The following is a 22,669-nucleotide window of genomic DNA, read 5'->3' on the forward strand; positions in this document are numbered from 1 at the left end:
CTGGGAGCCCCTCACGCTGCTGGAGGAACAAGGTCCCCTTGTACTCTTCTGCCTCCCCCCTGGCCTTTATGATAAACTCCTCTGGAGAAGCAGCATCTCCTACTCATCACCTGCACAGAGCCCACTGCTACAGGCTCCATGCTTGGTGCCCTAGGCACCTGTAATGCAAGCGCTGGTGAAAAAACTCCTTGCTGTTCTCCACAGCTTCTTGTGGTGATGGAGAAGCTGAGAAGAGATGCGTTACTATCTCCTGGAGAGAAAGTTCAGACTGGTACAACTGAAGCACCCCAAGCCATCCCTCTGGCTCCCATCACGTTGATGAACCACTGACCACGTGTATTTGTTACAGGGATCGATTAAGTTTATTAATTTTAAAAATCAAAACTTAAGACTTTTGGCCCCCATGCCCATATCTTGATTTCGAGCACTAGGAATTCAAGCGTCAGCATTTTTCAGCAGTTAGAAAACCGATACAATCAAAAGCGATAAAGCCCAAAGCAAGTGGTTTCAGCGCTGCTGCAGAGGGAGTGATGGGGTGCGGTGCGAATGTGATACCAATTACCCAGTGCTTATTGCTGAGTTAAAAGTTAACCATGGCTTTTGCAGGTTGAGCTAATTTTGAAAGCAATAAACAATTGCTAAGTTAAAGGCTAAAGATGAAGATTAGGAACAGGACATATAAACTGACTTTGAACATTGCGTGGAAAATCGGGGTCCAGAACAAAGACATAAAAACTGAATTAAGATTTCTCATACATGTGGCCAACTTGGCAAGGAAAGCAGGGATTTAAGTGTCCTTAACTGAACTACCTTCATTACAATACTAAAATATCCACCCACAGGTCAGAAAGACCCTCGCCCAGGTGAGGACACTTCCTCCGGGCAGGCGCAGTAGTGTTAGAAATGACTAAGCAGATATTATAATTATATGCTAATTGCTAACCAATCATTGTAACTGGGAGTGTATGATCCTGTAACACGTGTGTATAAAAGATATCGCGGCGATGATTTCTGGGAAACCACCGAGCACCCAGGGTTGCGCAAACCTGAAATAAATAAGCAAGGTCTCGCCTGAGCGTGTGACAATTGCCTTATTGCACACCGGGCCATGAATGCGCTTTGCGGACAACAAACAAAGAGCCTGATGTTTATGGCTCCAGTGAAATACTTGCAGGTTCACGTTATTTCACACCACCTTCCCTAGAAAAGACAGCCCTCAGCAATGTTTACCCTGCAATGATTATTGCTCACATGGACACGCCAACCCCCAGTAAAACTTTAAAGTAATAGCAACCGAACTGTGTAAAGCAAGTATTGGAAGATTTTTTCTTTATACGCTCAGAGGAGCCAAGGGTTTTTAGAATTCGGAGGTGCTGCATCACTCTGCTTTTTCACTGGAAGATCTTATGACATCTAAGGCTGCAAGAGGCACATGTTTTTTATTCTGTCAACATGTTACAAAGAAGGTGATGGTGCTTTGCTTCCCCCCTCCAACATGGAACTCTGAACTTGGCCTTGTTAATGATCACCCCTTTGAGATAACCTGTTTATTTAAGCCTTAACAACCACCCACATCCCTCTGTGCTTTCCTTTGCTGTATTCATTTCTCCTTAAGATCACAGGAAGGTTGCTGCAGCTGATATAGGACAACAGAAACACCTTCTCAAAATTTACTTTCCTGTCTCTCCTAGGCTATATTTAGCCAACTTGGGCAACTTCTACACCCTTCTGTAGAACCTCCTACTAACCTGCCAGGGAGGGTTATTCTATTAAAAACAAGCAAATCTGTATTCAAGATGTCAAGTTCATTGAAGTTCATTGGTTGAAAACCAATGCTAAATGTTCAGAGAGGTTTAGACAAACACAAGCCATTAACTGCAATTTCTTTATTGAAAACCACTGCATCACAATTCATGATGCAGACTGTCATTTACAGAGTGCAAGAAGGAAGCAGAAATGCAACATTGAGCAGTCAACAGCAGAAAGAAGATCCCTTCCAATCCCCTGTCACCACTCCCCAGTTCGTAGTGCAACTAGGGTGGCCACAAGGCTGCATGGGAAGGCTGATACAATATAAGGCTTGATATGTAATCCAAGAGCAGTTTTTAGTAGAAGATTGAGCTCAAGCATTCAATATGCTCAGCTACTCTGAGTGTAAACAAACAGTCTATTTCAGCACTATCAAAAATTGCCAGAGGTTGCTTAAATGTAACCAAGCTTTAAGAAACTAATTGGATAAAACTGTTTATGGTTTTCATTGTGTATTTTGTCGTGTTTCTGTCCTACATGAAGACAGAAAGACATAGAATCTTGGCTCCAATCAAAATGTTTATTTAGTGAAAGTGATAAGGTATTCTGGGTAAGCTTGAATGTCATTAAATATGATAAACATGGATGGCTGACTCACATTATCAGTTGAACTATCAAACAGATCGATAGAGTTATTAGCATCTTTTGCTGCTGGAGTAATTGATCCTTTTTTCCCTTGAGAATATTCTCCAACAAGGACTCGAGCCAAGTACATGTACTTCTTCCCGTCCGCATCTGGTTTAGAGTAGATGTCGCTGGCAGAATAGCTGGCATTAACAGCGAAGTACGTTCCATTTCCAAAGTTCGCAGCTGTAGTCAGAAAAACAAATGTTTGTGTTTCAGTAGAAGCAATCGCTTATCTGCCACCTTCAGAGCCTGTGAATCTGTCCTGGTTTCAGCTCAGATAGAGTTAATTTTCTTCCTAGCAGCTGGTATAATACTCTGGTTTGGATTTAGGATGAGAAGAATGTCGATAACACGCTGATGTTTGAGCAGCGCTTACACTAAGTCGAGGACTTTTCAGCTGCTCATACTGCCTTGCCAGTGAGGAGGCTGGGGGTGCCCAGAAGCTGTAAGGGGACACAGCCAGGACAGCTGACCCCAACTGCCCAAAGGGATATTCCATACCACAGGACATCATGCTGAACAATAAAACTGGGGGGAGTTGGCCGGGGTGCTGCAGCAGCTGCTCAGGGACTGGCTAGGTCAACAGGGGGTGAGCAATTGCATTGTGCATCACTTGTTTTGTACCTCCTTTTATCATTATTTTTCCTTTCTTTTCTGTCCTATTAAACTGTCCTTATCTCCACCCACGAGTTTTACCTTTCTTCCAATCCTCTTCCCCATCCCACTGGAGGGGAGTGAGTGAACAGCTGTGCGGTGTTTAGCTGCCTCCTGGGTTAAACCACAACAGAATCTCTTGACAATTTTGCTCTTTATTTGCAATAGGGAGCGTTAACAAAACCAAATAGTTTTGCATACAGGGCAGGACTACACAGGTGACATGGCAAATCAGTCCTAGCCCTATTCAGGAAAACAAGAGCTGTTTTGAAATCCACATTACCGTGTATTCCAGCATAGCTCCGGTTAAATCCATGGTTGTTAATTAATCTTAATGACTCCTTACTTGTCCCATGAAACAGAAGCCGCTCATTATTTCTGTTGCCATTTTTATTATCCATTTCACGCTTTTTTATTTGGTAGGCCTTCCAAAAAAATGGATTCTGTACCCTTTCAATCTGCAAAGTTTGAAAGACAGACAGACAGAAGAAAGTAGATTGCTGTCATGAAAAACATTAGTGTATCAACAATTCAGTCTGCTTCCAAGATTCTCCTCCTAGCTCCAATGCACACATACCAGATTATGAAGTAAGTTAGTCAAATCACTCTAAACTTTGGCATGACAGACAGCAGAACCCAGCCCAAAACATGACAGAAACACTCCATGGGAAACAATATAGGACATTTTTGCAGGTTTCTGGAGCACAGATGACATGCCTACCTGCAAAGCACACGTGGCTTAAGTGAGCGAATGCTGTGCTCTACTAGAACAAAAACGATTTAAAGCAAGAGCACTCTCCCTTGGTGCTGAAGAAGCGACTGCTTAAGAGTTGTTCCAAATACCTCAACTGCAACATTAAACTGATGCTGATTAAAGTTAGTCACAGCCATAAAGACTTGTCCAACTTCAGAAATCCCAGTGGAATTTATTTTTCCATTGTTATCAAAGTATTTATGCTCAGAAATGATGACATGCTTTTACCTTTTCAATTTTTAATGACTGACAGGTCTTCAGAAACCTTTCCTGAACATCTCTATATTCTCTCGTTTCTGGTTTTAGTTCCACTATTTTGAGCCGCTGGTTTTGCATATCGTCCCACGTTGCAGGGAGCACTGTTGACTCTTGATCTGCAAAAGAAACATAATCAATCACGTTTACCTAAATCCTCTGCTTAAAAATGAAATATGCCCTGCTACAAACCCTTCTAAAAGCCCATACATCTAGCCTATCACTAGTGCCTACTGGGTCTTTTACCAGAGCATTAGGGTATTTTAGTTTCTAGTTTGACGTTGCACTAGCAGTTAGTGTGCCTGAATTGGTAGTTCCTAGACAAATCTGTTCTTCACAGCTGAAGAGGGAACCTTTGCAACATCTTTTACCAGTAGCCTTCCCTGCAAATCAAGTTTTCAAGCACATGAAGCAAATGCAGAAATACCGAGCAGTCAATTCTCATCAACTAGGAAATGAGGAGCAAAGCATCTGAACAAGGAAGATTTTAAATTAAGAAGTTCAAGAACATACTCTCCATCTGAAAAGCAGAAGTCTTCCCTTTCTTCCCTTCTCTCATTTCATGCGAGGTCTAGCATCTAGCTGTGTTGTCAAATAGTAACACTGATGCATATGCTACCGACATCCAGCATTATAGGCTCCCTCAATTAGAAGTATGAAACCCTTTTGATAAGTGACATTTTTTGGTAGGAGAACAAAAAAATAAAAACCTGAAAATATGTGCAGGAGGCATTACTAAGGCACTGGGAGCTGCACAGTTATGTAAAGCTGTCAACTTTCACTTTCAAAACTGTTAAGTGGACAAAAAAGTTGTTCCCGTTAAGATATAAAATGTGCCCCTGTAAAACTGAGTCACAGCAGTACAAAGAAAAATAATACACTGGGAAAAGCCCTTTATGGATGAGTAAGAAAAAGGTAGCTGCTTATACTGCAAAGGACCAGACGTAAACGGAACAGGGTACATCTCAAGAACAGAAATGAGCTGAGATCTAGAATGACAACTGCTATAAGCATCTAATTATTGCTAGTAAGCCTGTTAAGAACCTCAGAACGCATCACCTGCATTTCCAAAAATTTTAAATAACTGCAGGATTCTTCTATTTTCATTTCCCAGTTCAGTTCCTTTCTGCATTCTCCAGAAATGGACCTGCACAAAGCTCCTAACAATATTTTGCATATTCTTACCGTTTCTTACTCTTACTAGGCTGGACACAAGCTGCTTTTAACGTGGGAACATCAGTCTGTCAAGGTGCTTTTACTTACCTTCAGATTTATCAACACGTATAATGGTTGTGCGTTTTCCTTGGTCATCCTCAGCATATCTACCTTCTATATGGACTGTGTTTTTTTTCCCGTCAATGGTGACTGAAATATTTTTCTGCTTTCCCACATAAGCATTTTCCAATTTCATATTTGTAAGCCTGTCGAAGGGCACATAGGAATCCTTTTCAAAATACTTCCACTCAATTAAGTTTTGTAAAAGTTCTGCCTTGATCTCTTCCTGTTTAGCAGCTTTTACCCTGTGGATCATTTCTTGAATAGTTGAATAAGCAATCCAGACATCTTTCGCAACACCCGAAATTCGAATACAGTTACCACCCAAATGAAGAGCAATTTTTAATTCCTTTTGCAGGTCACGCAGTTCCTCACTCTCCACTTCACCGAAATGAAAGATAGACTCATCCATGATTTCTGTTTTAAACTGGTCCTTTAAAATTGCACTTTTCAACCAGTTTTCAGCTTCTTCCACTTTCTTTTTGTTTTCACCACAAATCTGCACAACAGCCGCATCGATCTTCTTTTCCAAAACTGGTTTAGCTTTTTCCTTCGGGGAACCTTTCTCAGAGCTCCAGAATGCTACATTGAAATACACAAATGTTGTAATTAATATTAACCATTATCAGCTGGTGCTAAAGAGATTGATCTATGACCTGTATTTAAGAGACATGTACTTACACGTTAACTTGGAAAGCAATAATTTGGCTGTTTTAACAAGACCTCCTCTTTTCTGCATGCTTTTATGGAACACACTCAGCAGATGTGGCTGAAAGATGACAACTTTAATAGTTTTCACAGATGGAGCAGAGTTACTTTTTGCAAAGTCAGTTACTGCGTCTATCATGTCATCAGCTACTACAGCTGGATCACGGCCTGCCTCACCTGAAACAAGTTGTAAACATTTTGCCTTTAAAAAGCGTTAATAACGGTTACAAATGGTTGAAACATCTTTAAAAGAACAGTTATAAACATACCTACAACCACTTGGATGACAAGTCAGAAATAATGTTAGGCTGGCAATTTAGCAAAGGTTTCTATTTATCAGGAAAAGAAGGTTCGAGATCACCTTTCTAGCAAGGGAAAAATGGAAGTTTACTTTTGTTGACATGGTGACTGATCAGGTTATGATGTAGATGATATGGCTTGGTTACCTAACAGGCCATGGGCCCAACGCTCAGTGGCCCAGTAGCCAACTCTCTGCTCAAAAAACAAGTCTAGTTTTATTCATGCAAGAGGTCCTTGCATGCATGGGGCCCAGTTCTGGATTCTCTCACTCTAGGGATTTCTACTGATCTAACAGAAAATAACAAGAGAGGAAAAAGGGACAATCTGGCCTTTTTGACAGGTTCACATTCCATCCATATCAACCCTACTCGTGTGGTTGCTAGCCAGAGTTGCAACATCTACTGATTTCAGCCATGGAGAAGTAGCTCCCTGGATATTCTCTGATGAGCTGCCCACTCATGTCAGGCTGCTGTGACAAATATTTATGGTTCTCCAGGAAGTATAGACATACCTTTGAATCCCTGTTAGCAAGGAAGTGGCGGCTCTAGAACACTCATACTCTTTACATACTAGCTGACTGCAAGGAGTGAAGCTTTCTAGGTCTTCACGAGCTTCCAGTAACAGTTTGGAAGTCTGCAGTTTCTGAATATATTTGCACCCAAGAACAATCCCTCCACATAAATCAAACCCATCGCTTGAACCCTGAGATCAGCAGAATCACAGGCACTGAACCCATTTCAAAAGGGAGACAGACCTGTTCCAATGGCTGGGAAGGTGACAGAGTTGTACTGCTGTAATTCACACTCCTGAAGCACTCTGGAGACTAGCGCCTTGATATCATCTTGGGCAACAAAATGAATTATTTTTTTGCATGGCAGGCTTCCTGCTTGGGTGGTGATATAGCACTGGTTAGTTTGTGAAGCTGCAACATAAGTAGGAGAATGTAATCAATCAACAATTATCCATAATATAGATGTACACTAATCCTCAACAGGAGACAAGAAATTATGACAAATGCACCCCAGGATAAGCTTTAAGTCTCCTTCCACAAACTGTGCAACCCTCTCTCTCTATTTTCACTTTCAAGACACAAGGATTCATTCTACGTTTCTAAAATATTTGCCTCATTTGGCAAATAAATTTTGTGGGCCTTTATTTGTCAAGTTTGCCTGCAGACTTGAAGAACTTCATGCAGACTAGTAGTACACTCTATCTCCATGCACACACAAGCATTCCATCTGCCCTCAGGCTGCCAAGCCTGAATTACCCTGTTGGCCCGCGCAACAGAGGTTTACCTCTTATCTCCTCCACATAATTCTTTTCCTTTGGTTGGTCTTCCGAGCTGACCTCCACACTAGCCTCTTTCCCACTTCCCTTATTTTGTGGGGTTTTAAACCACATACTTAACCATCCTTACTCCCCATTCATTGTATTTGCTGTTCACTATCTGAATTTGGTCTACAAATAAATGCCTCTTCTGAGGCAGGAACCCAACTTCACTAGTTGTCCCTCTTGGTCACACAGAGGATGTGGTAGTGGGTTGCTAGTTCAGCCAACAGCAAACATTTTCTCGGTAGACAGTTGCTGCCCTCATTAGATGTTTTACAAATATTGCATTAACTGATTAAAAACCAGCTGATGTAACACAGTGCATAACACAGATGGATGTACAGTAGGCACTGAGAAAGTGTTCCCACAGATTCCCTGCCATGCATGGACACCTTCAGAAAGGGGGTCAGAAGTGTCGTACCATACCTAGTTGAGCACATTCATCTTCAACTGCTTTTCCAGCACCATTCAGAATTGCTCTCGAGACACCTTAAATGAGAAGAGGCATATGAATCCACTGTTACTACTGTTAATGCCATTAAAGTCCCCTCTGAGGCAGAGCTGCTTACCACATAATGTCTAAAATATCTCGATCCTGATAACAGTAAAGGTTATAACTGAAAAGCACTGTTGCCTAAATTTTAGGCTTACACTTCTCAATTCAAAGTGATGTCTAAAGCACCTAACAAGTTTCACCGAGGTCAAAACCTCATTGAGGTTTGTCTTCTCCTTTAGTCCAAGAGATATTCTATAAGAACAATTAAAATTATTAGTTTCCCTTTCTGCAAGAGTCTTAAAACACGCCATCCTGTAACACAGATTAACAAGAAAAAGAAAGTTTCAGACACTTCCTAATTGAACCTTTGTACCCTAAGAAGCAAAATAGAAACCACACTGTGAAACAACAGAGTTTGAAACATTGAAAAAAAATACTTCCTACTCTCCTTATCCAGCCCTTCCAACCAAACGTACTGTTTTCACACATAATACCAACTAAAATACCTCTTTTGAGGTTGAAGGTTTGGTTTGTTATGTTTACAATGACATCTCCCTCTTCCTTGGTAATATCACCTTCCGCCACCCGGAACACGATGGAGCCAATCGTCATTTCATGTACACCCTGTGCTAGGGTTGAAGAGGTACCAGAGAAAGCTGCAGGAAAGAAATACAGACCCTGAGCAGAAGGGAGCAATGAGGTAAGAGATAAGGGACTTTTCCATGGGTACAATGCCTACAGAGACCACAGTTTGCCTCCAGACTCAGACAGTGAAGAGGACCACCTGCCACGTTACACTGAAAATCATTCCTTCTCACAGGAGTCTCTGATCAACCTTCACCTATTCCCATCACTGCTATTCATGCTGAGATGGCAGAAGAAAACTTGTTTTGCTGCACACCTGGTATACAGGCACTACTTTGCCACATTTTACTATATAAGCCTTGGCAAAACTCCAAGGTAAAAAAGCAGCAAACTTTCCAAGTCTCGCTCCCTTGCTCCTCTGTCTCACAGTTTTCAGGCAGGTTCTCTACTACGTGATAGGAACTTTTAACCCACGTGTTATTTGTAAAAACTTCATCAAGTTTTCAACACACAATTCATTTTCTACACTCTGCAGTTCCATCAGGCTGGATAACACCAAAGTTATTTCAGTTTGGTTTTGCTATTCATTTGAATGTGTAAAAGATTTAAGAGTATTCCAAAGAGGCCACTTTAAGACATACAACCAGGAACTCACCTGCCTTCCCAGGACATAGGAAGACACCAACCTGTTCACAATCTAATCAAGTACTGCAGCAATAAAAGAAAAAGCCCAGCCTGTGATAGATTCTGCTGTCCTGATTTGTAGGGCCACTGTCCAGATAATGAATCACAGGTACATTTTTTTTCTTAGCATCTCCAACACCATTTCAGACATTACAGACACTCAGCCTGAAAATACCATATGCTGCCTTTACAGCAGCCACTTCGTCTGTTACTTGGACGTTGGGAATGACATGCTCACCAAATATCTAAACATTCGTAACGAATGCATTCCCTGCAATATTTAAAAGAATTAAAAAAAAAAAAATCCACCAGGCATACAACTTCTGTGAAGCAAGCTTACCTGCGTCTTGGCTAGCCTTATTTGGAGAAGTCTTCTGCACTTGAACGTCTAGAGTATTTCCACATCTTTTTTCAAGTTCATCTGAAAATTCCTAGAAGAGGAAATTACAATCAACCCCTGTAGAAGTCTTTAGATTACACAGCAGGAACAAAGGTTTGAAAAGTAAAGCTGAAAACCATTTAGACAGAGCTTAATGCAAATTACTTCATAACAGCTGCCATAATGCTGATGGCAAGTCTTGACACACTTGTTCTCAGAGAGCACAGTTATTCAGTGTGAACAACAGACAGAATTGATAAATAACTAAGACAAAGCCCTGGTTACCATTCCAGAGGGAGATATTTACAGATGGCATCCTTACACTGAGGGGCTAGCTTACACTCTAACCCAAGTCTTGCAGCTAATGCCACCCTTCTCCATGCACAACAGCTCAGGCTCTGGCCCAGCAGCCTTCAAGTTTGGCCTTTCAAAATGTGTTAGTACTGTACAAAATAGCAGAAGTCAACAGATGCAGAAACACTTATTTGGACATTAATTCACAGCATGACTACTCTCTTTTGAGAGACTCATGTGTGACGTTGAGTAACTTGTGGATACAGAAAATCCGTGCTAACGTGATACTGGAGAAAGAGGGATGCAGAATACTGATATGTTTTCTACCGGAGAAGTTTACCAGCACAGCAATCCCAGCACAATTATTCTTCCTAAAAAGACATTAGCACTCCATTGAAAGCACTCCTTTTTCCAAGAGTAAAGACATCTATGCAAGAGTTGCAGCAAATTTTTCTGTAGCCAAGTCCTACGTACTGAAGAATTAGGTGAATTCATGAGATACAGAGTAATTACACTTTCATCTGTATTATTGCCACGGAACAGGAAAGGACAGGAAGGGAGCAGGGCTGTACAGGTGACCATGAAGGGTAGAACCAAAAAGAGAACTTTCAGTACAGACAAGAGAGACTGTCAGCAAACAACTTCTTTCGTGTAAGAACAAGCACCCTGTGGATTCTTTGGAGATCATCAGATAGCCAAGTCTGATGAGACAGACACAAACAAAACAGCATATAATATAGAGAGAACAACATGGTAACTCACCTGAATATTATCTGTGTCTTTTGGATGCAACAGAAAGTGAACTTCCTCCAGAGAATTTACTCCATGTTTACTACTGAATTCAAACACTTTGTCAAACAGTAATTTAGCAACAATAGACTTTGGGAATCCTAAAATCCCTGTCCCAATTGCTGGGAAAGTAATTGACTTTAAAGATAGTTCCTCAGCAATCTGCAGGCATTTTGCGATGATGTTGCCCAAGACCTGCAAAGCACAATTATTTTTTCGATTACTGAAAGTAATTTTTTCCAGTATGTGCAATGTAGTGCTTTCCCTTTCAGCTATCGCTTGGTATTAAAATACAATAATTGTATACATCACAAGGAATACTTTAGTCAACAAGGGATTAGCCACACAGCTAAAAAAGAACAGACCAAACTCTGTCATCTCCTACGAAAACTGTCCCTCACTTCAAATGAGAAGTTGCATTAAACCCACTATAAAGCCCAGTCAAATTAGAGCTCAGGCAAAAAAAAAACCTTATACCTTTAGAGATGCATTTTTCTGGGACCACGCAGGTACGACAGCATGAAGCACAACACTGCAACCTAGATTGTAACCTTTTGTTTTCAACACGGATCCTATCTCAGGTGTTTTTCCTAGGCCTTCTTCTTTTAAGCCCGTCTGAAGCATTGGCCCTGCCTTGCTTAGCAAAGCTTGAGAGAGTGGCCCTTTATCAAGCTGGAGATCTTTGGCAACACTGATGACAACAATGTCTGTCTGAAAAACACACAAGCAAAAACTCTAGCTTTTAAGTATCAAGTCTTTTAAGTATCAAGTTTAAATTTTGCACTGATTAATCAAATACAGCCTGCCTACTGATTTATGAAGTAAATGTTTGGGACAGCAATCTGAGAGCGAACAAAGTTTTGGAATAAACGAAAACAGTTATGCTCGGTTGTAATACCATGAGTCTCCCTGTAGCAACACAAAAGCTGAGTTAACAGTGAAATTCATTTCAAGCCAACAGAAGAAAGTTAAAATTCTGCATTCCTGGTCTACTCACTCTACCTCCACTTGAGAAACGTTTATGAAGTTCATTGTCTAAGAGAAGGTCACAGACCAAAAATCTGTGTTCACTGAGGTAAGCAAGACCCTCCATAGGACTGGTCTAGAGAAAAAGGAGAAGCTCAAAACAAAAAAGACCGGAGGAAAGCTATGGAGAAAGAAGTAAGAATGGCAGTAACATAAGGGAGAGAAATACAGAGGGCTATGAACATCGTGTCAAGCACTATATTCAGCTCCTCAGAGAAGACCTCTATACACATTTTAACGTATATTCTGCCCTGGCCAACTGGAGGAGCTGCATGCACAAGCTGTGGGAGGCATCCACTCCTGAAAGGAGTTGCTAGTCACTATGGAAAGGGTTCTGAAAGGAGTTGCTTCCAGTAAAGTAGCTATCAGCCAGCTAACAGCGATTCAATACTGGAGGCAACTGGAAATTGATTAGTGAAGTTGGTTTTCCACAGTAAATGCAACAGCAACTGCATGTTGCGTGCCAGTGTTCATCAATAGCATAAGGGGTAATAGTTCCCCAGACCAGTATCCTACAGATGCGGGGAGAACCAGCCTGGCTGTGGGCCCAGGGCTGGGACATGCATGGCTGTGGTGCCTCAGGACCACAGTGGATCTGGAAGCAGCCCAGCCACTCTCACACGGCAGGGTACTCGCGTTAACGGACTCTGAGCACCCGCCTTTGCTTTTGTGCTAGTACCACACTCTTGTAATCAGGATTTCTGGGAAGGTCAACACTGCATGCAGGTCATTCCTGCCCAGCAAGGTAAGGTCAGGGGGGTTCAGAGCCCAGAACCATTCCTGCTGACCCAGTTGCTTCTGCTAAACTGTAATGTACTGTGTACCACAGGGATCCATGTGCGTCTCTGTCAGTAGGTGACAAAATGCAATGCTGCACAACCATCTGTATGTCATGTAAAACAGTCATCTAACAGCAATTCTTATTACCAGCAGTGATAGCCAATTTCAGTAATGTATCAAACATGTTACATTGCTAATTACAGATGATGGTCTAAGGCTGGTCTTTTTTTGGTTTTGTGGTTTGTTTTTTTTTTTTTAAATTAAAAAAAAAACTTGATATTTTAAAAGCAGGTAGTTTATAAACCACTTACTGTAGCATCTTCAATGCTTCCTTTTTTCAGCACAATGTCAAGGCCTTCCTCAGTTGTTACCACTGGGAAGTTCTCGCTATTTTGAGAAATTTTGCTTCTTCTAGGCTGATGAACTCTACTAGTCTGATGCAGTGACTTGTAGGGAGGTGAATAACCTGAAAACACTTTTTCCATTGCCTTGCTGAAAGCCTCAGTGTTATTCTGCCCAATATCCACAAGATGAACCTCCTTCAAGCTGCTGTCCCCCATGGATTCTTCCAAGGTCTCCTTGATGGAGGACACAATCGAATACGTACACAGTTCCAATGGGAAGCCAAAAATCCCTCCGCTTATAGCAGGTAGAGCTATGGAACAATGATTGTATGTTTCAGCTAGTTGAAGACTTTTCTTCACTGTCTTTCTTAACAAGTACATGCACTTTTCTGCTTCATCCTTCCTCCACCTGGGCCCAACAGCATGAATGACGTTCTTGCAGGGGAGTTTCCCAGCGCCCGTGATAACTGCACACCCAGGCTGCAAACTCCCATTCTTCCTCACCAGTTCGTTGCACTCCTGTTGCAGCTCTGGACCAGCCGCTTTCAGCAGTGCCTCAGCAAGGCCACTGATGTGTCTTAAGTCTTCATTAGATGCATTAACCACAACATCAACAGGATGAGTGCACAAGTCAGCTTTATAAACCGCTATTACAGTTCTACCTATGGTCACCTGCCTATAGGGCTTGCCTACATTACTATGTTCTAGCTGCTCTTCCAGCTGCTCTTCCAGCTGCTCTTCCAGCTGCTCTTCCAGCTGCTCTTCCAGCCTGAGCAGGCACTTGAAGTCTTGTTTTGCACTGGCGTCAAAAAAGCCTTCTCGCTCTTTGAAATATGACTTGGCTCCTGGCTCTGTAATTACCACACGCTTATAATGCAGGCCGGACAGAATTTGCTCAACTAAGGTGACTCCCTTCAGCACTTCTCTTCTTGGCCCACTCAAGGATATAACTCTGTTTTTTTGCTGTGTGCTAAAGTCAACTTTCACACCTTTATTCTCTAAGTCAACCCAAACACTGGTCTTCTCTTTCTCAAAAAAGCTTATGACCACCATGGGCTTTCCTCCGATGACCCTTTGTACTTGCGTGTTTTCATCTATAAAGTTATAAAGTTCCTCAAAGGCTTTTGCTACTGCTTGAGAACAACCAGCAATGATGACCTGATCCTCTACCTGAGTGACTGTTACAGCTTCATTAGAGCAGTTTCGCTTGGTGAGTATCCTCCATTCCTTCTTCTGGAGGACTGACTCATCCTCCAAAGCAATGCTTTTGTAGTCCAGTTCATTCCTTATTTCTTCTTCTGCTTTTAGGACATCTTCAGGAGAACTCCCTTTCAAGATGAGAGCTTCTGTGCCAAGCTCATAAAAGGCACTAATTTGTTTTGACATAAACAGGCTCTGTGACAGGGTTTCATTATCAATATGCTCTAAAAACTGGTAAATATAAGGCTGGATATCAACTGTTTTCTTTGCCATTTTGCGTACATTCTCTAATATTTCCCCTTTTACTTTATAAACTTCCTCAGGCACTCCACACAGGTTAATTACCTTCTGCAATTGATCATAAGTTATCTGCAGGGCTGGGAACTCTGTGCGAATTTTTTCTTCAAGACCAGTACTCTGTAAAATTGCATATTCCCCTGAACCCATTACCACCAGTTCTTCAGTTCTTTGCTTTTGTCTTTCAATTTCTCTGGTGGCCTTTTCTATCAGAAACTTCAGTTCTTGTTCAACATTCTTCACAACTTCTTTTTCACCCACTAGAACAAGTAAACCTTTGGAAATATCTGGGATCATCAGAACTTCATCACAGGTAAAGCTGTTTCTAACGGCTTCCCACACCTCTGCGCTTACTTGACATTTAATTGCTTTGTACTTCGATATGCTGTGTGAAAATGCTGTGGAAACATTTTTGCTCCATGTCCTGATCAACCGAGACACTAATCTCTTCTGCTCAAACAAAGCAGCTGAAGGATGCAAAGTAACTTTTGGGTCTGCACAGCGGGGTGCAGGCCATGTTAGCTCACAATTACACTTGGCCATTTCAGAACTTATTGCCTCAATTAGCCTATTATTTCTGTGCAAATACTGCCAGATATACAGATCCAGAGGCACTGTAATTGGATCCGGCTTCTTTATTTGTGGCCCTTCCTTTCCATATAGAGCTGTTCCCAGTGAGACATAGTAAGGATAGACAGAGATTGGTGCTTTGTTGAGTGAATGCTGCTTTGCCAAGATATTGGTGACGTCTAAAACAAACAAACAAAAACCCAAACAATTAATGCTAGCACTTAAAACCAGAGATCTTCTGGATTTTTTTTTTTTTAAACTTTGTTTTCTACATAATAATGTTTGTTATAGAATTGTTTTACATGAATTTCCCCCCCCTTCCCAGATAGACATAATTCCAAATTATTGAAGAGTTACTGGCTTTAAATGCCAAAAACTAAGTTAGAGAGAGCCAGGTAAGAACCAACACCGTCCACCTCCAGGAGGAGGTACGCACAGCACTGTCTCTGCCCCCACTTCTGTTATATGCTGTACTTGAACTGCTCAACTCAGTAGTTGTCTGGGCTGTTACTCAGCAGTATCAAATCACAGCTCCTCCACTTCCTCCCAGGAGTACATTTATTTTCTTAACTTCCCTTCAGCTTTCCCCTTCATTGCAGTGCCTCCAGCTTCCCCCTTGTTCTCCACCTTCCATGTTTCTGTCACTGGCTGGACAAGCCACAGCACCTGCTCTCCGGCCAAAAAGTTCTCCGAGAAATTGTCCTCAGATGAACCAGAGGCAGCTGGTGGTGAAGGCGGGGTGGGGAGGAGTCTCCCACACTACGTGGGGCTATGTTTTCTCTATTGAACTCAAACTGTAACCTGAACTCTGTAAAGCTGTTTCAAAACTTAAGCTTGCACTCTAGCTAGCAGCGACATGCTGACAAAGCACCAGCTCTGCTGTTTTATGAGGGCAAATCAGGCATTTCTGTTGAAAAATCCACATTTTGATCTTTAAGTGAAAGGATCTCAAAGAAATAAGGGCTTTGTATTTCTGTGTTACCTTTATGGTCATTGAATGTAATGATAGCTGCATCTTCATCAGGCAGCTGCTGAACATCCACCACTTGCGCACCTCCGTTCTTCTTATTTTCAAAGTAGACAGTTATATAGTCAGTAGGTGTGTTAGGTGGTATATTTTCAGCCTTAACACTTTTTGTTAGCTCAAGGCATCGTGCAGTAATTTTTTGTTGCTTTGCTCTGTTGTTTTGATTAAAGTTTTTAGCAAATTCCCCTGAAGCTAGAAAGAGAAGGAAGAAGAAAAAAAAACAACATCCAAAATCAAACTAGTAGCTTGCTTTTCTACTATGATATTAGCAAACTACTGCTGTGTGCATTGACCAAAGCACTGAATTACAAAGCATCTATCAACTCGGAGATGCCCACAAACTACTTCTTTCCACATATTCAGTATCTGTCACCTGGTATTCACCACATGGTTGACCACAATTGTTGACTACAACTACTGTAGCCAGAATTTGTCACTGGTTTTCCTACTGAGTAGCACTGTGTCTCTTTAAACCCAAAAGAAAATAATATCAGGTTCATTTTTGGACTATGGGTTTATACACAACAAATCAGACATAGGTCAACAGTTCAAATTTGGATTCTTTCAGTTTTATGATAAACACCGAAAGAATCCTATAGTAATCCTAATAAAAATTCTATTTTTTGGCTATTTTTCCCCCCATTATCATCACAGTAGAAGATAGTGAAGTCACTTTTACATCTGTCAGGCAAACACACAATTAAGTTTTTAAAGGATCTACTTATTTCCTAAAGGCTACACCAAAAATTTGGGACCGGACCACAATATGAGAGGCAAATAATTTCTGACTTCTAAAGTAGAAAACCCTACACCTCCTTAGAGACTAAAAACTTCTTTGGTTTAGTCATACCACAGACTAATCCCTTCACAACTTTAAGTTTTCTGAGCAACTTCATTGTTACGTACTACCAGTAATACAACCGTTCCCACAAAGTTGATTCAAAGTGGCATATAACTTGTTTTCACCACGTTCTACCTCCTAAAGAGATTTACAATTTTTCCACACAGAAGACAGCATTCTCTCTTCTTTCCTGTCACACCTCCTCACACAGAATTAAACACACATAAAATCACCTTGTCCCTAAAAGGACTCGAGCGCAGCAGCACTCAAAGAATCCTGGAACCAGTTCATCGCTGCCAGTTTACTTCAGTTCTCCTGGTAACGTGGTGCTGTTATCTCTGCAACATCAGGTGTGGCATTGGCTTACACTGTTTCTGAATCCGGTCTCATCATACCACTTACTGTTGCCCCCCAGAGGAGGGCCACGAAGATGATGAGAGGGCTGGAGCACCTCTCCTATGAAGACAGGCTGAGAGAATTGGGGTTGTTCAGTCTGGAGAAGAGAAGGCTCCAGGGAGACCTTCTAGCAGCCTTTCAGTACCTGAAGGGGCTACAGGAAAGCTGGAGAGGGACTTTTGACAAAGACATGGAGCGAGAGGATGAGGGGGAATGGTTTTAAACTGAAAGAGGGCAGATTTAGATTAGATACTAGGAAGAAATTCTTTACCGTGAGGGTGGTGAGACACTGGCCCAGGCTGCCCAGAGAAGTTGTGGCTGTCCCCTCCCTGGAAGTGTCCAAGGCCGGGTTGGATGGGGCCTTGAACAACCTGGTCTAGTGGAAGGTGTCCCTGCCCGTGGCAGGGGGGTTGGAACTAGATGATCTTTAAGGTCCCTTCCAAACCAAACCATTCTATGATTCTATGTCCCGGGATGGAATTTGTTAATAATATCAACCATAAGTCAACCAGGAAGCCCCCGCATCCTCTCACTGGTGAGAAGTAGGAGCAGACACCTCTCCATAACCTGGAAGATGCCTTTGTCATCAATCACTAGTAAGGCAGAAGAGAAAGTGTGTGGTATTGGACACACTAAAAAACCACAGTGGGCACACAGTAGCTAAACAACTAGTTGGTACTGCAGCATCAGGCAAAGTGTACGGTGTTAATTCCACACTTCACATAACTGACAGCTGCCACTCTGCATAAGGACGGCTGGACTTTCCTCAGCATCCCAGAGTCAATCCAGCCCAGTATCCTGTCTCCAGCAATGGCCACAGCAGGTATCAAGAGAACAGCTGTAAGAAGATGCTGCTTCCCTAATCCTCTCCCAGCCTCCAATCTATTACAGTAGATGTCGCAGCCTTACGCAGTCTATTTAATAACCTTGAAAAGCTCTGTTCCACGTACTGGTTCAGTTTTCCCTCAAATCCATACAAACTTACTACACGTGCAACACTTTTTGGCATGGAGAGCCTTTATTATCGATCTGGTCCAAGACCAAGTACCTCCTTTTGTTGCTTGTATAAAGTTATAGTTTGTTTTCAGTCCTACCTGTTCTGTTTACTATCCAAATCAGAGCTAACCCTCTTCTGATTTACACCGGCCTCTACCTTACAGGTAAAAGGTACGTCATTAACTTCAGTAGAGTAAATTATTTAAAATGATGCAGTATCAGATTAAACCTTAAACCTATGACAGAAAACATTTACTTCATGCTTAGTCTTCCTCACACGCACACAAGTAGCTAATAACAAAGATCTGCAACTCCGACTGCTTCTTACCAATATTTCCAGTAAAAGTAACTACAGCAGCACGTAATTCAGGTATAATTTCCACACTGAAGTCACCATCATCCTCTGACAAGTCACTGATGTTCTCTATCAACATAATTAACATGCAGTCTTTTGCCGTCTCCTGCACGTTTTCAAGCAGAACGATGGTGGAAGGCCGGGATCCTTGAGAGCCCCCCTCTTGGCACGGCTCCTGGAGAGTCTCCACTTGCCATGGCTTCACTAACAGATCAATTTTCTTCACCGAGTGATGCTTCCGTTGCAAAACTTCTTGGGCATCTAGTTCCATGGGAAAACAAAGACAGATGTGATCTTCTGTTCCCCTCTTGCCACAGCAGAGCAACATGTTAAATTACACTCTACTTGAAAAATCTAGCCAGCCATATTTTCTCTTAACAAAGAAGAAACAGAAAAACTACATCAAAAGCTAGTGTCAGGATACAAGCTACTCTATGATCTAGATGTCCCTAGTCTCCCCAAAGGAAAAAAAATGTTGTTACTTTTTGAGATAAGTGCTACCTCCTTTCTACTGTGCTCAAGTGCAAGAAACTGTTCTCCATATTAGTAACATATTTAACAGTTAACTATTTAACTATATTTGACTATGTTAAATATTTAACTATTTCTCCTCCATAAACAGTTTCCTCTTTTCATACATCCTTCACACACTAACAAGCAGCCAACAGCACTTTAGTGTAGAGGAAAACATAGGAAAACCACAGATAAATTGAGGCTGCTTTAAAATAATTTTCTCCACAGAAAATGCTTACATTCACCTCTCTCTTGCAAACACATAATATTTACCACCTCTTTTCCTCACAATCTCCAAAACCCTGGCAACTGAAATGAATACAAAAGAAAATACAACAAACTAATATTCACCCATGATCTGCAGTGAATACTGTACTATGCTTTATCCAGTCTCCTGAACTACAATTAAAGCTTACTTATTCTGCAGTGCTCCTGACATCATTTCTGCTGCGTTATTCTGTGTCAGCCTTGATCAAGCATTTGGGACAGGTCTAGAGAACTACTTCTTTCCCTGTGAGTTATTATAAACACTGTCAGAAAACCACATCGGCATTGGACAGACAGGCACATTTGCTCCTTTTACATCCTGTCACTCTTGGGGAATAACACACCATTTCTGCTGCAGCAATGCCCACAAAAAAGATCCAGCACCAGCAAAGGCCTATTTTTAAAAGGGAGCTTTAGTAATATCACACCCATAAGATACGATCATACCTGCCTCATCCTGAAAGGTGATGATAATTTGCTGATCCTTTTTGATGCAGGACTCGATGGTCCCGCCACCGGACTTCTTTTTATTTTCAAAGTACATTTCCACAATCTCATCTTCTATTTCCTCCCCACAGGCAGTGGTTACTACTACGACAGATCTCCTAGAGGTTGCTTTTTCTGCTTCAAATTTCTCACGTGATGCTGAAATGAAAGATCACACCCTAATGCCTTAGGCAAAAGTTAAGAAAAAACCCAAGTGAAATCTTCCAAATTTCACACCACTTTTTGTTCAGATCACAGATAAGATCAGGGAAAATAATAGGCAAATAAAAAGAAATTCAGGTGGGTTTTTTTTTTCCACAACAGCCTTTAAATCCCAAACAACCTGAGCATATCACCAGCATGAGCTGTCGTATCAACAGCTGAGGAGAAAAGGCTTCCATTCATCACCAGGCAAGGACAGCAGAAGTAATGGCTATGAAAGCTTCTTCACAAATTCACGATGAGGGGAACCATCACTCCTCTGCCTGTGCACCCTCTGCATTTACAGTCCCAGCCATTGCTGTGGGTCACCATGGGTCTACACGTGCTGGCTGCCGCAGGAGCTCAGGTGTACCTGGGGTTCACAGCTACTAATGTTCTATCACAGGGTCAGCATCCACTGCATATTCTCCCTGAGAAAGTGACATGCCTGAGGCAGTCAGAGAAGTGGAGAGTTTGCTAAATGGACTCATACAAAGAAAAAAAAAAAAATATTTATTTTAACCTGAGATCATGATTTCTACACTCCATTAGACAAACACCACAAGCCACCCAGGTGACCAGGGCACTAATGCAGCGTAAAGGTCAATGAAAACTAATGAAGCAAAAATACAGTGGTCTTTGCTTGCTAAGTGGCAGGCTTACCTGTCTTCTGCTGAGTGCACACAGAAGCCTCCTTTTTCTGGCAGGTAGGAAGAGGCACCTGGGGTTCATTAACTAGAGATAAATGACAGTGCTTTCTCAGTTACCACGTACTTCAAGAAGAAAAAGGTCACACTCTGGTAGACCCAGGAGCTAACACAGCTTGACTTTAGCTCCATTTGATACTGGCAGAATCAGACTTCAACATATTCCTTTTTTCAAACCATATGTTGAATGTGGTTACACAAACACCCTTCAAGCTCAAAAAAAGTCTCAGGCATAATGTCCAAAAACAAACTGGCACATAGTAATGCTGCGTGAACCACTGCGAGCGGGTCCTCCCATGCACTACAGCACTATCCTCACACAAAAACTGCTGTCGAACAAGAGATCTGTCGAGGGCATCCCTCCTCTGGAGGGAAGAGCCTTTAGAAACCAGGCACCTCTGTAAAAGCATCTATCATGATGTATTCTGACTCTGCGCATCTCTACCTGCCAGCTCAAGGCAATAAGGAACACAGCTAAACCAGAAAACAAAACACAACAGCGGTATGTCGGACTGCTTCCCCAGCCTGCGCCCGCCATCTCCACCTGCCCGCCGCCCCCCTCTGCCCAAACGAGAACCTCGCGGGTGGAGATACGCGGGTCTGTGCGGCCAGCCAACGGCCCGGGGAGGACACACGCGTGTCGGCGGGCACCGCGACCAACACCGCGCAGAGTTCGTTCGTTCGGGTTTTACGCGTGCCTTGGAGCTTACTCAAGGGCGGTGCTTTATGAATTACGTTAGTTTTGTGGTTTAAAAAGTGAAGGAGAGTGATGGGGGAGTGGAGGAGAAAGCGCACAGCTCGACGCCAGCCCGGACAAGCACCCGACGAGCAGCCGGCTCGGCCACCGGCTCCCGCCGCCTCCCCGCTCCTCCCCTCCGGCCCCCCCGGGCCAGCGCCCGGCCGCGGGGTGGGCCAGGCCCGGAGTACCGGCCCCGCAGGGCTGAGGCCGGCGTTTAAGCCCCGCACCGCGCCTCACGCAGCCCCTACCTGGCGCCTCGGCCCCGCCGGCCCGTCCCGCCTCCTGGAAGCGGAACGAGAGGAGAGCGGTTACCCGCGGCCCCGCTCGCCCACCGCCCCGCCCGGCGCCGCCCGCCTCACCTGCGCGGGGCCGCCGTCCGCCGGCGGCTCGGTGACGAGCAGCGACAGCCGCCCTCCGGGACCCCAGTCGAGCTCATGGACCCGCCGGTCCAGCACCCGCTGCCTCACTGCCAACACGACAGACAGGAACCGGTGAGGGGAGGGCACCGGCCGCCCCCCCCACCCCGAAACGCGGGCAACGGCCATTAACACCCCCCGCGCCGCTGCCCCTGCCCGGCCGCTCACCCTCAGGGTGGGCGAAGCAGACGAGGAGAGTCCCGGTCCCGGTGGCTGCCCGCAGCTCGCACTCGCCGCCGCCCGAGCGCTTCTGGCTCTGGAAGTAGCAGAGCAGCTTCTTCCTGAGGGCGGGCGGCGGCTCGGCGGAGCCCCAGTCGCCGCGCACCAGCAGCGGGAAGGCGCCCGGCCGCTGCCCCGCCATGGCCGCCTCTGCCTCTCCCCTCACTCCTCCCCGCTTTCGCTTTCGTTTCCTCAGAGAGCGAACTGGCGGCGCCGAGCTCCGCCCTGCGCCGGGGGCGGGCGGCCCCCGCGGGCCCGGGGGGTCGAGGCGGCCGGAGGCCCCGGTCCCGCCGCGCCTCCTCCCGGCGCCCTCGGGAGGCAGCCCGGGTTCCACGGCCCGCTGTGCTCGGG

At 43.6% G+C, this 22,669-nt stretch overlaps 1 protein-coding gene across 2 annotated transcripts; it reads right to left on the bottom strand.

Annotated features, from left to right (window-relative positions):
- Positions 1 to 1,871: 1,871 nt before the first annotated feature.
- Positions 1,872 to 22,560, bottom strand: LOC137667151 (protein mono-ADP-ribosyltransferase PARP14-like). Of its 2 annotated transcripts, XM_068407700.1 has the most exons (19): positions 22,268 to 22,560; positions 22,043 to 22,149; positions 21,932 to 21,965; positions 20,901 to 20,972; positions 19,998 to 20,195; positions 18,744 to 19,031; positions 16,138 to 16,374; positions 13,056 to 15,334; positions 11,416 to 11,649; positions 10,912 to 11,133; positions 9,817 to 9,907; positions 8,714 to 8,863; positions 8,138 to 8,200; positions 7,137 to 7,304; positions 6,056 to 6,259; positions 5,363 to 5,956; positions 4,073 to 4,218; positions 3,374 to 3,548; positions 1,872 to 2,619 (listed from the first exon to the last, which is right to left on the bottom strand). In XM_068407700.1, the coding sequence occupies exons 1-19, from the start codon at positions 22,458 to 22,460 to the stop codon at positions 2,330 to 2,332; spliced, it is 5,745 nt and encodes a 1,914-aa protein (XP_068263801.1). In that variant the 5' UTR covers positions 22,461 to 22,560; the 3' UTR covers positions 1,872 to 2,329. The 2 variants fall into 2 exon arrangements, with proteins under 2 accessions (XP_068263801.1, XP_068263802.1); XM_068407701.1 differs by lacking the exons at positions 20,901 to 20,972; positions 21,932 to 21,965; positions 22,043 to 22,149; positions 22,268 to 22,560 and adding an exon at positions 20,380 to 20,889.
- Positions 22,561 to 22,669: the final 109 nt, after the last annotated feature.

The sequence above is a fragment of the Nyctibius grandis genome, chromosome 9, assembly GCF_013368605.1.
Source record: "Nyctibius grandis isolate bNycGra1 chromosome 9, bNycGra1.pri, whole genome shotgun sequence".
Lineage (NCBI taxonomy): Eukaryota > Metazoa > Chordata > Aves > Nyctibiiformes > Nyctibiidae > Nyctibius > Nyctibius grandis.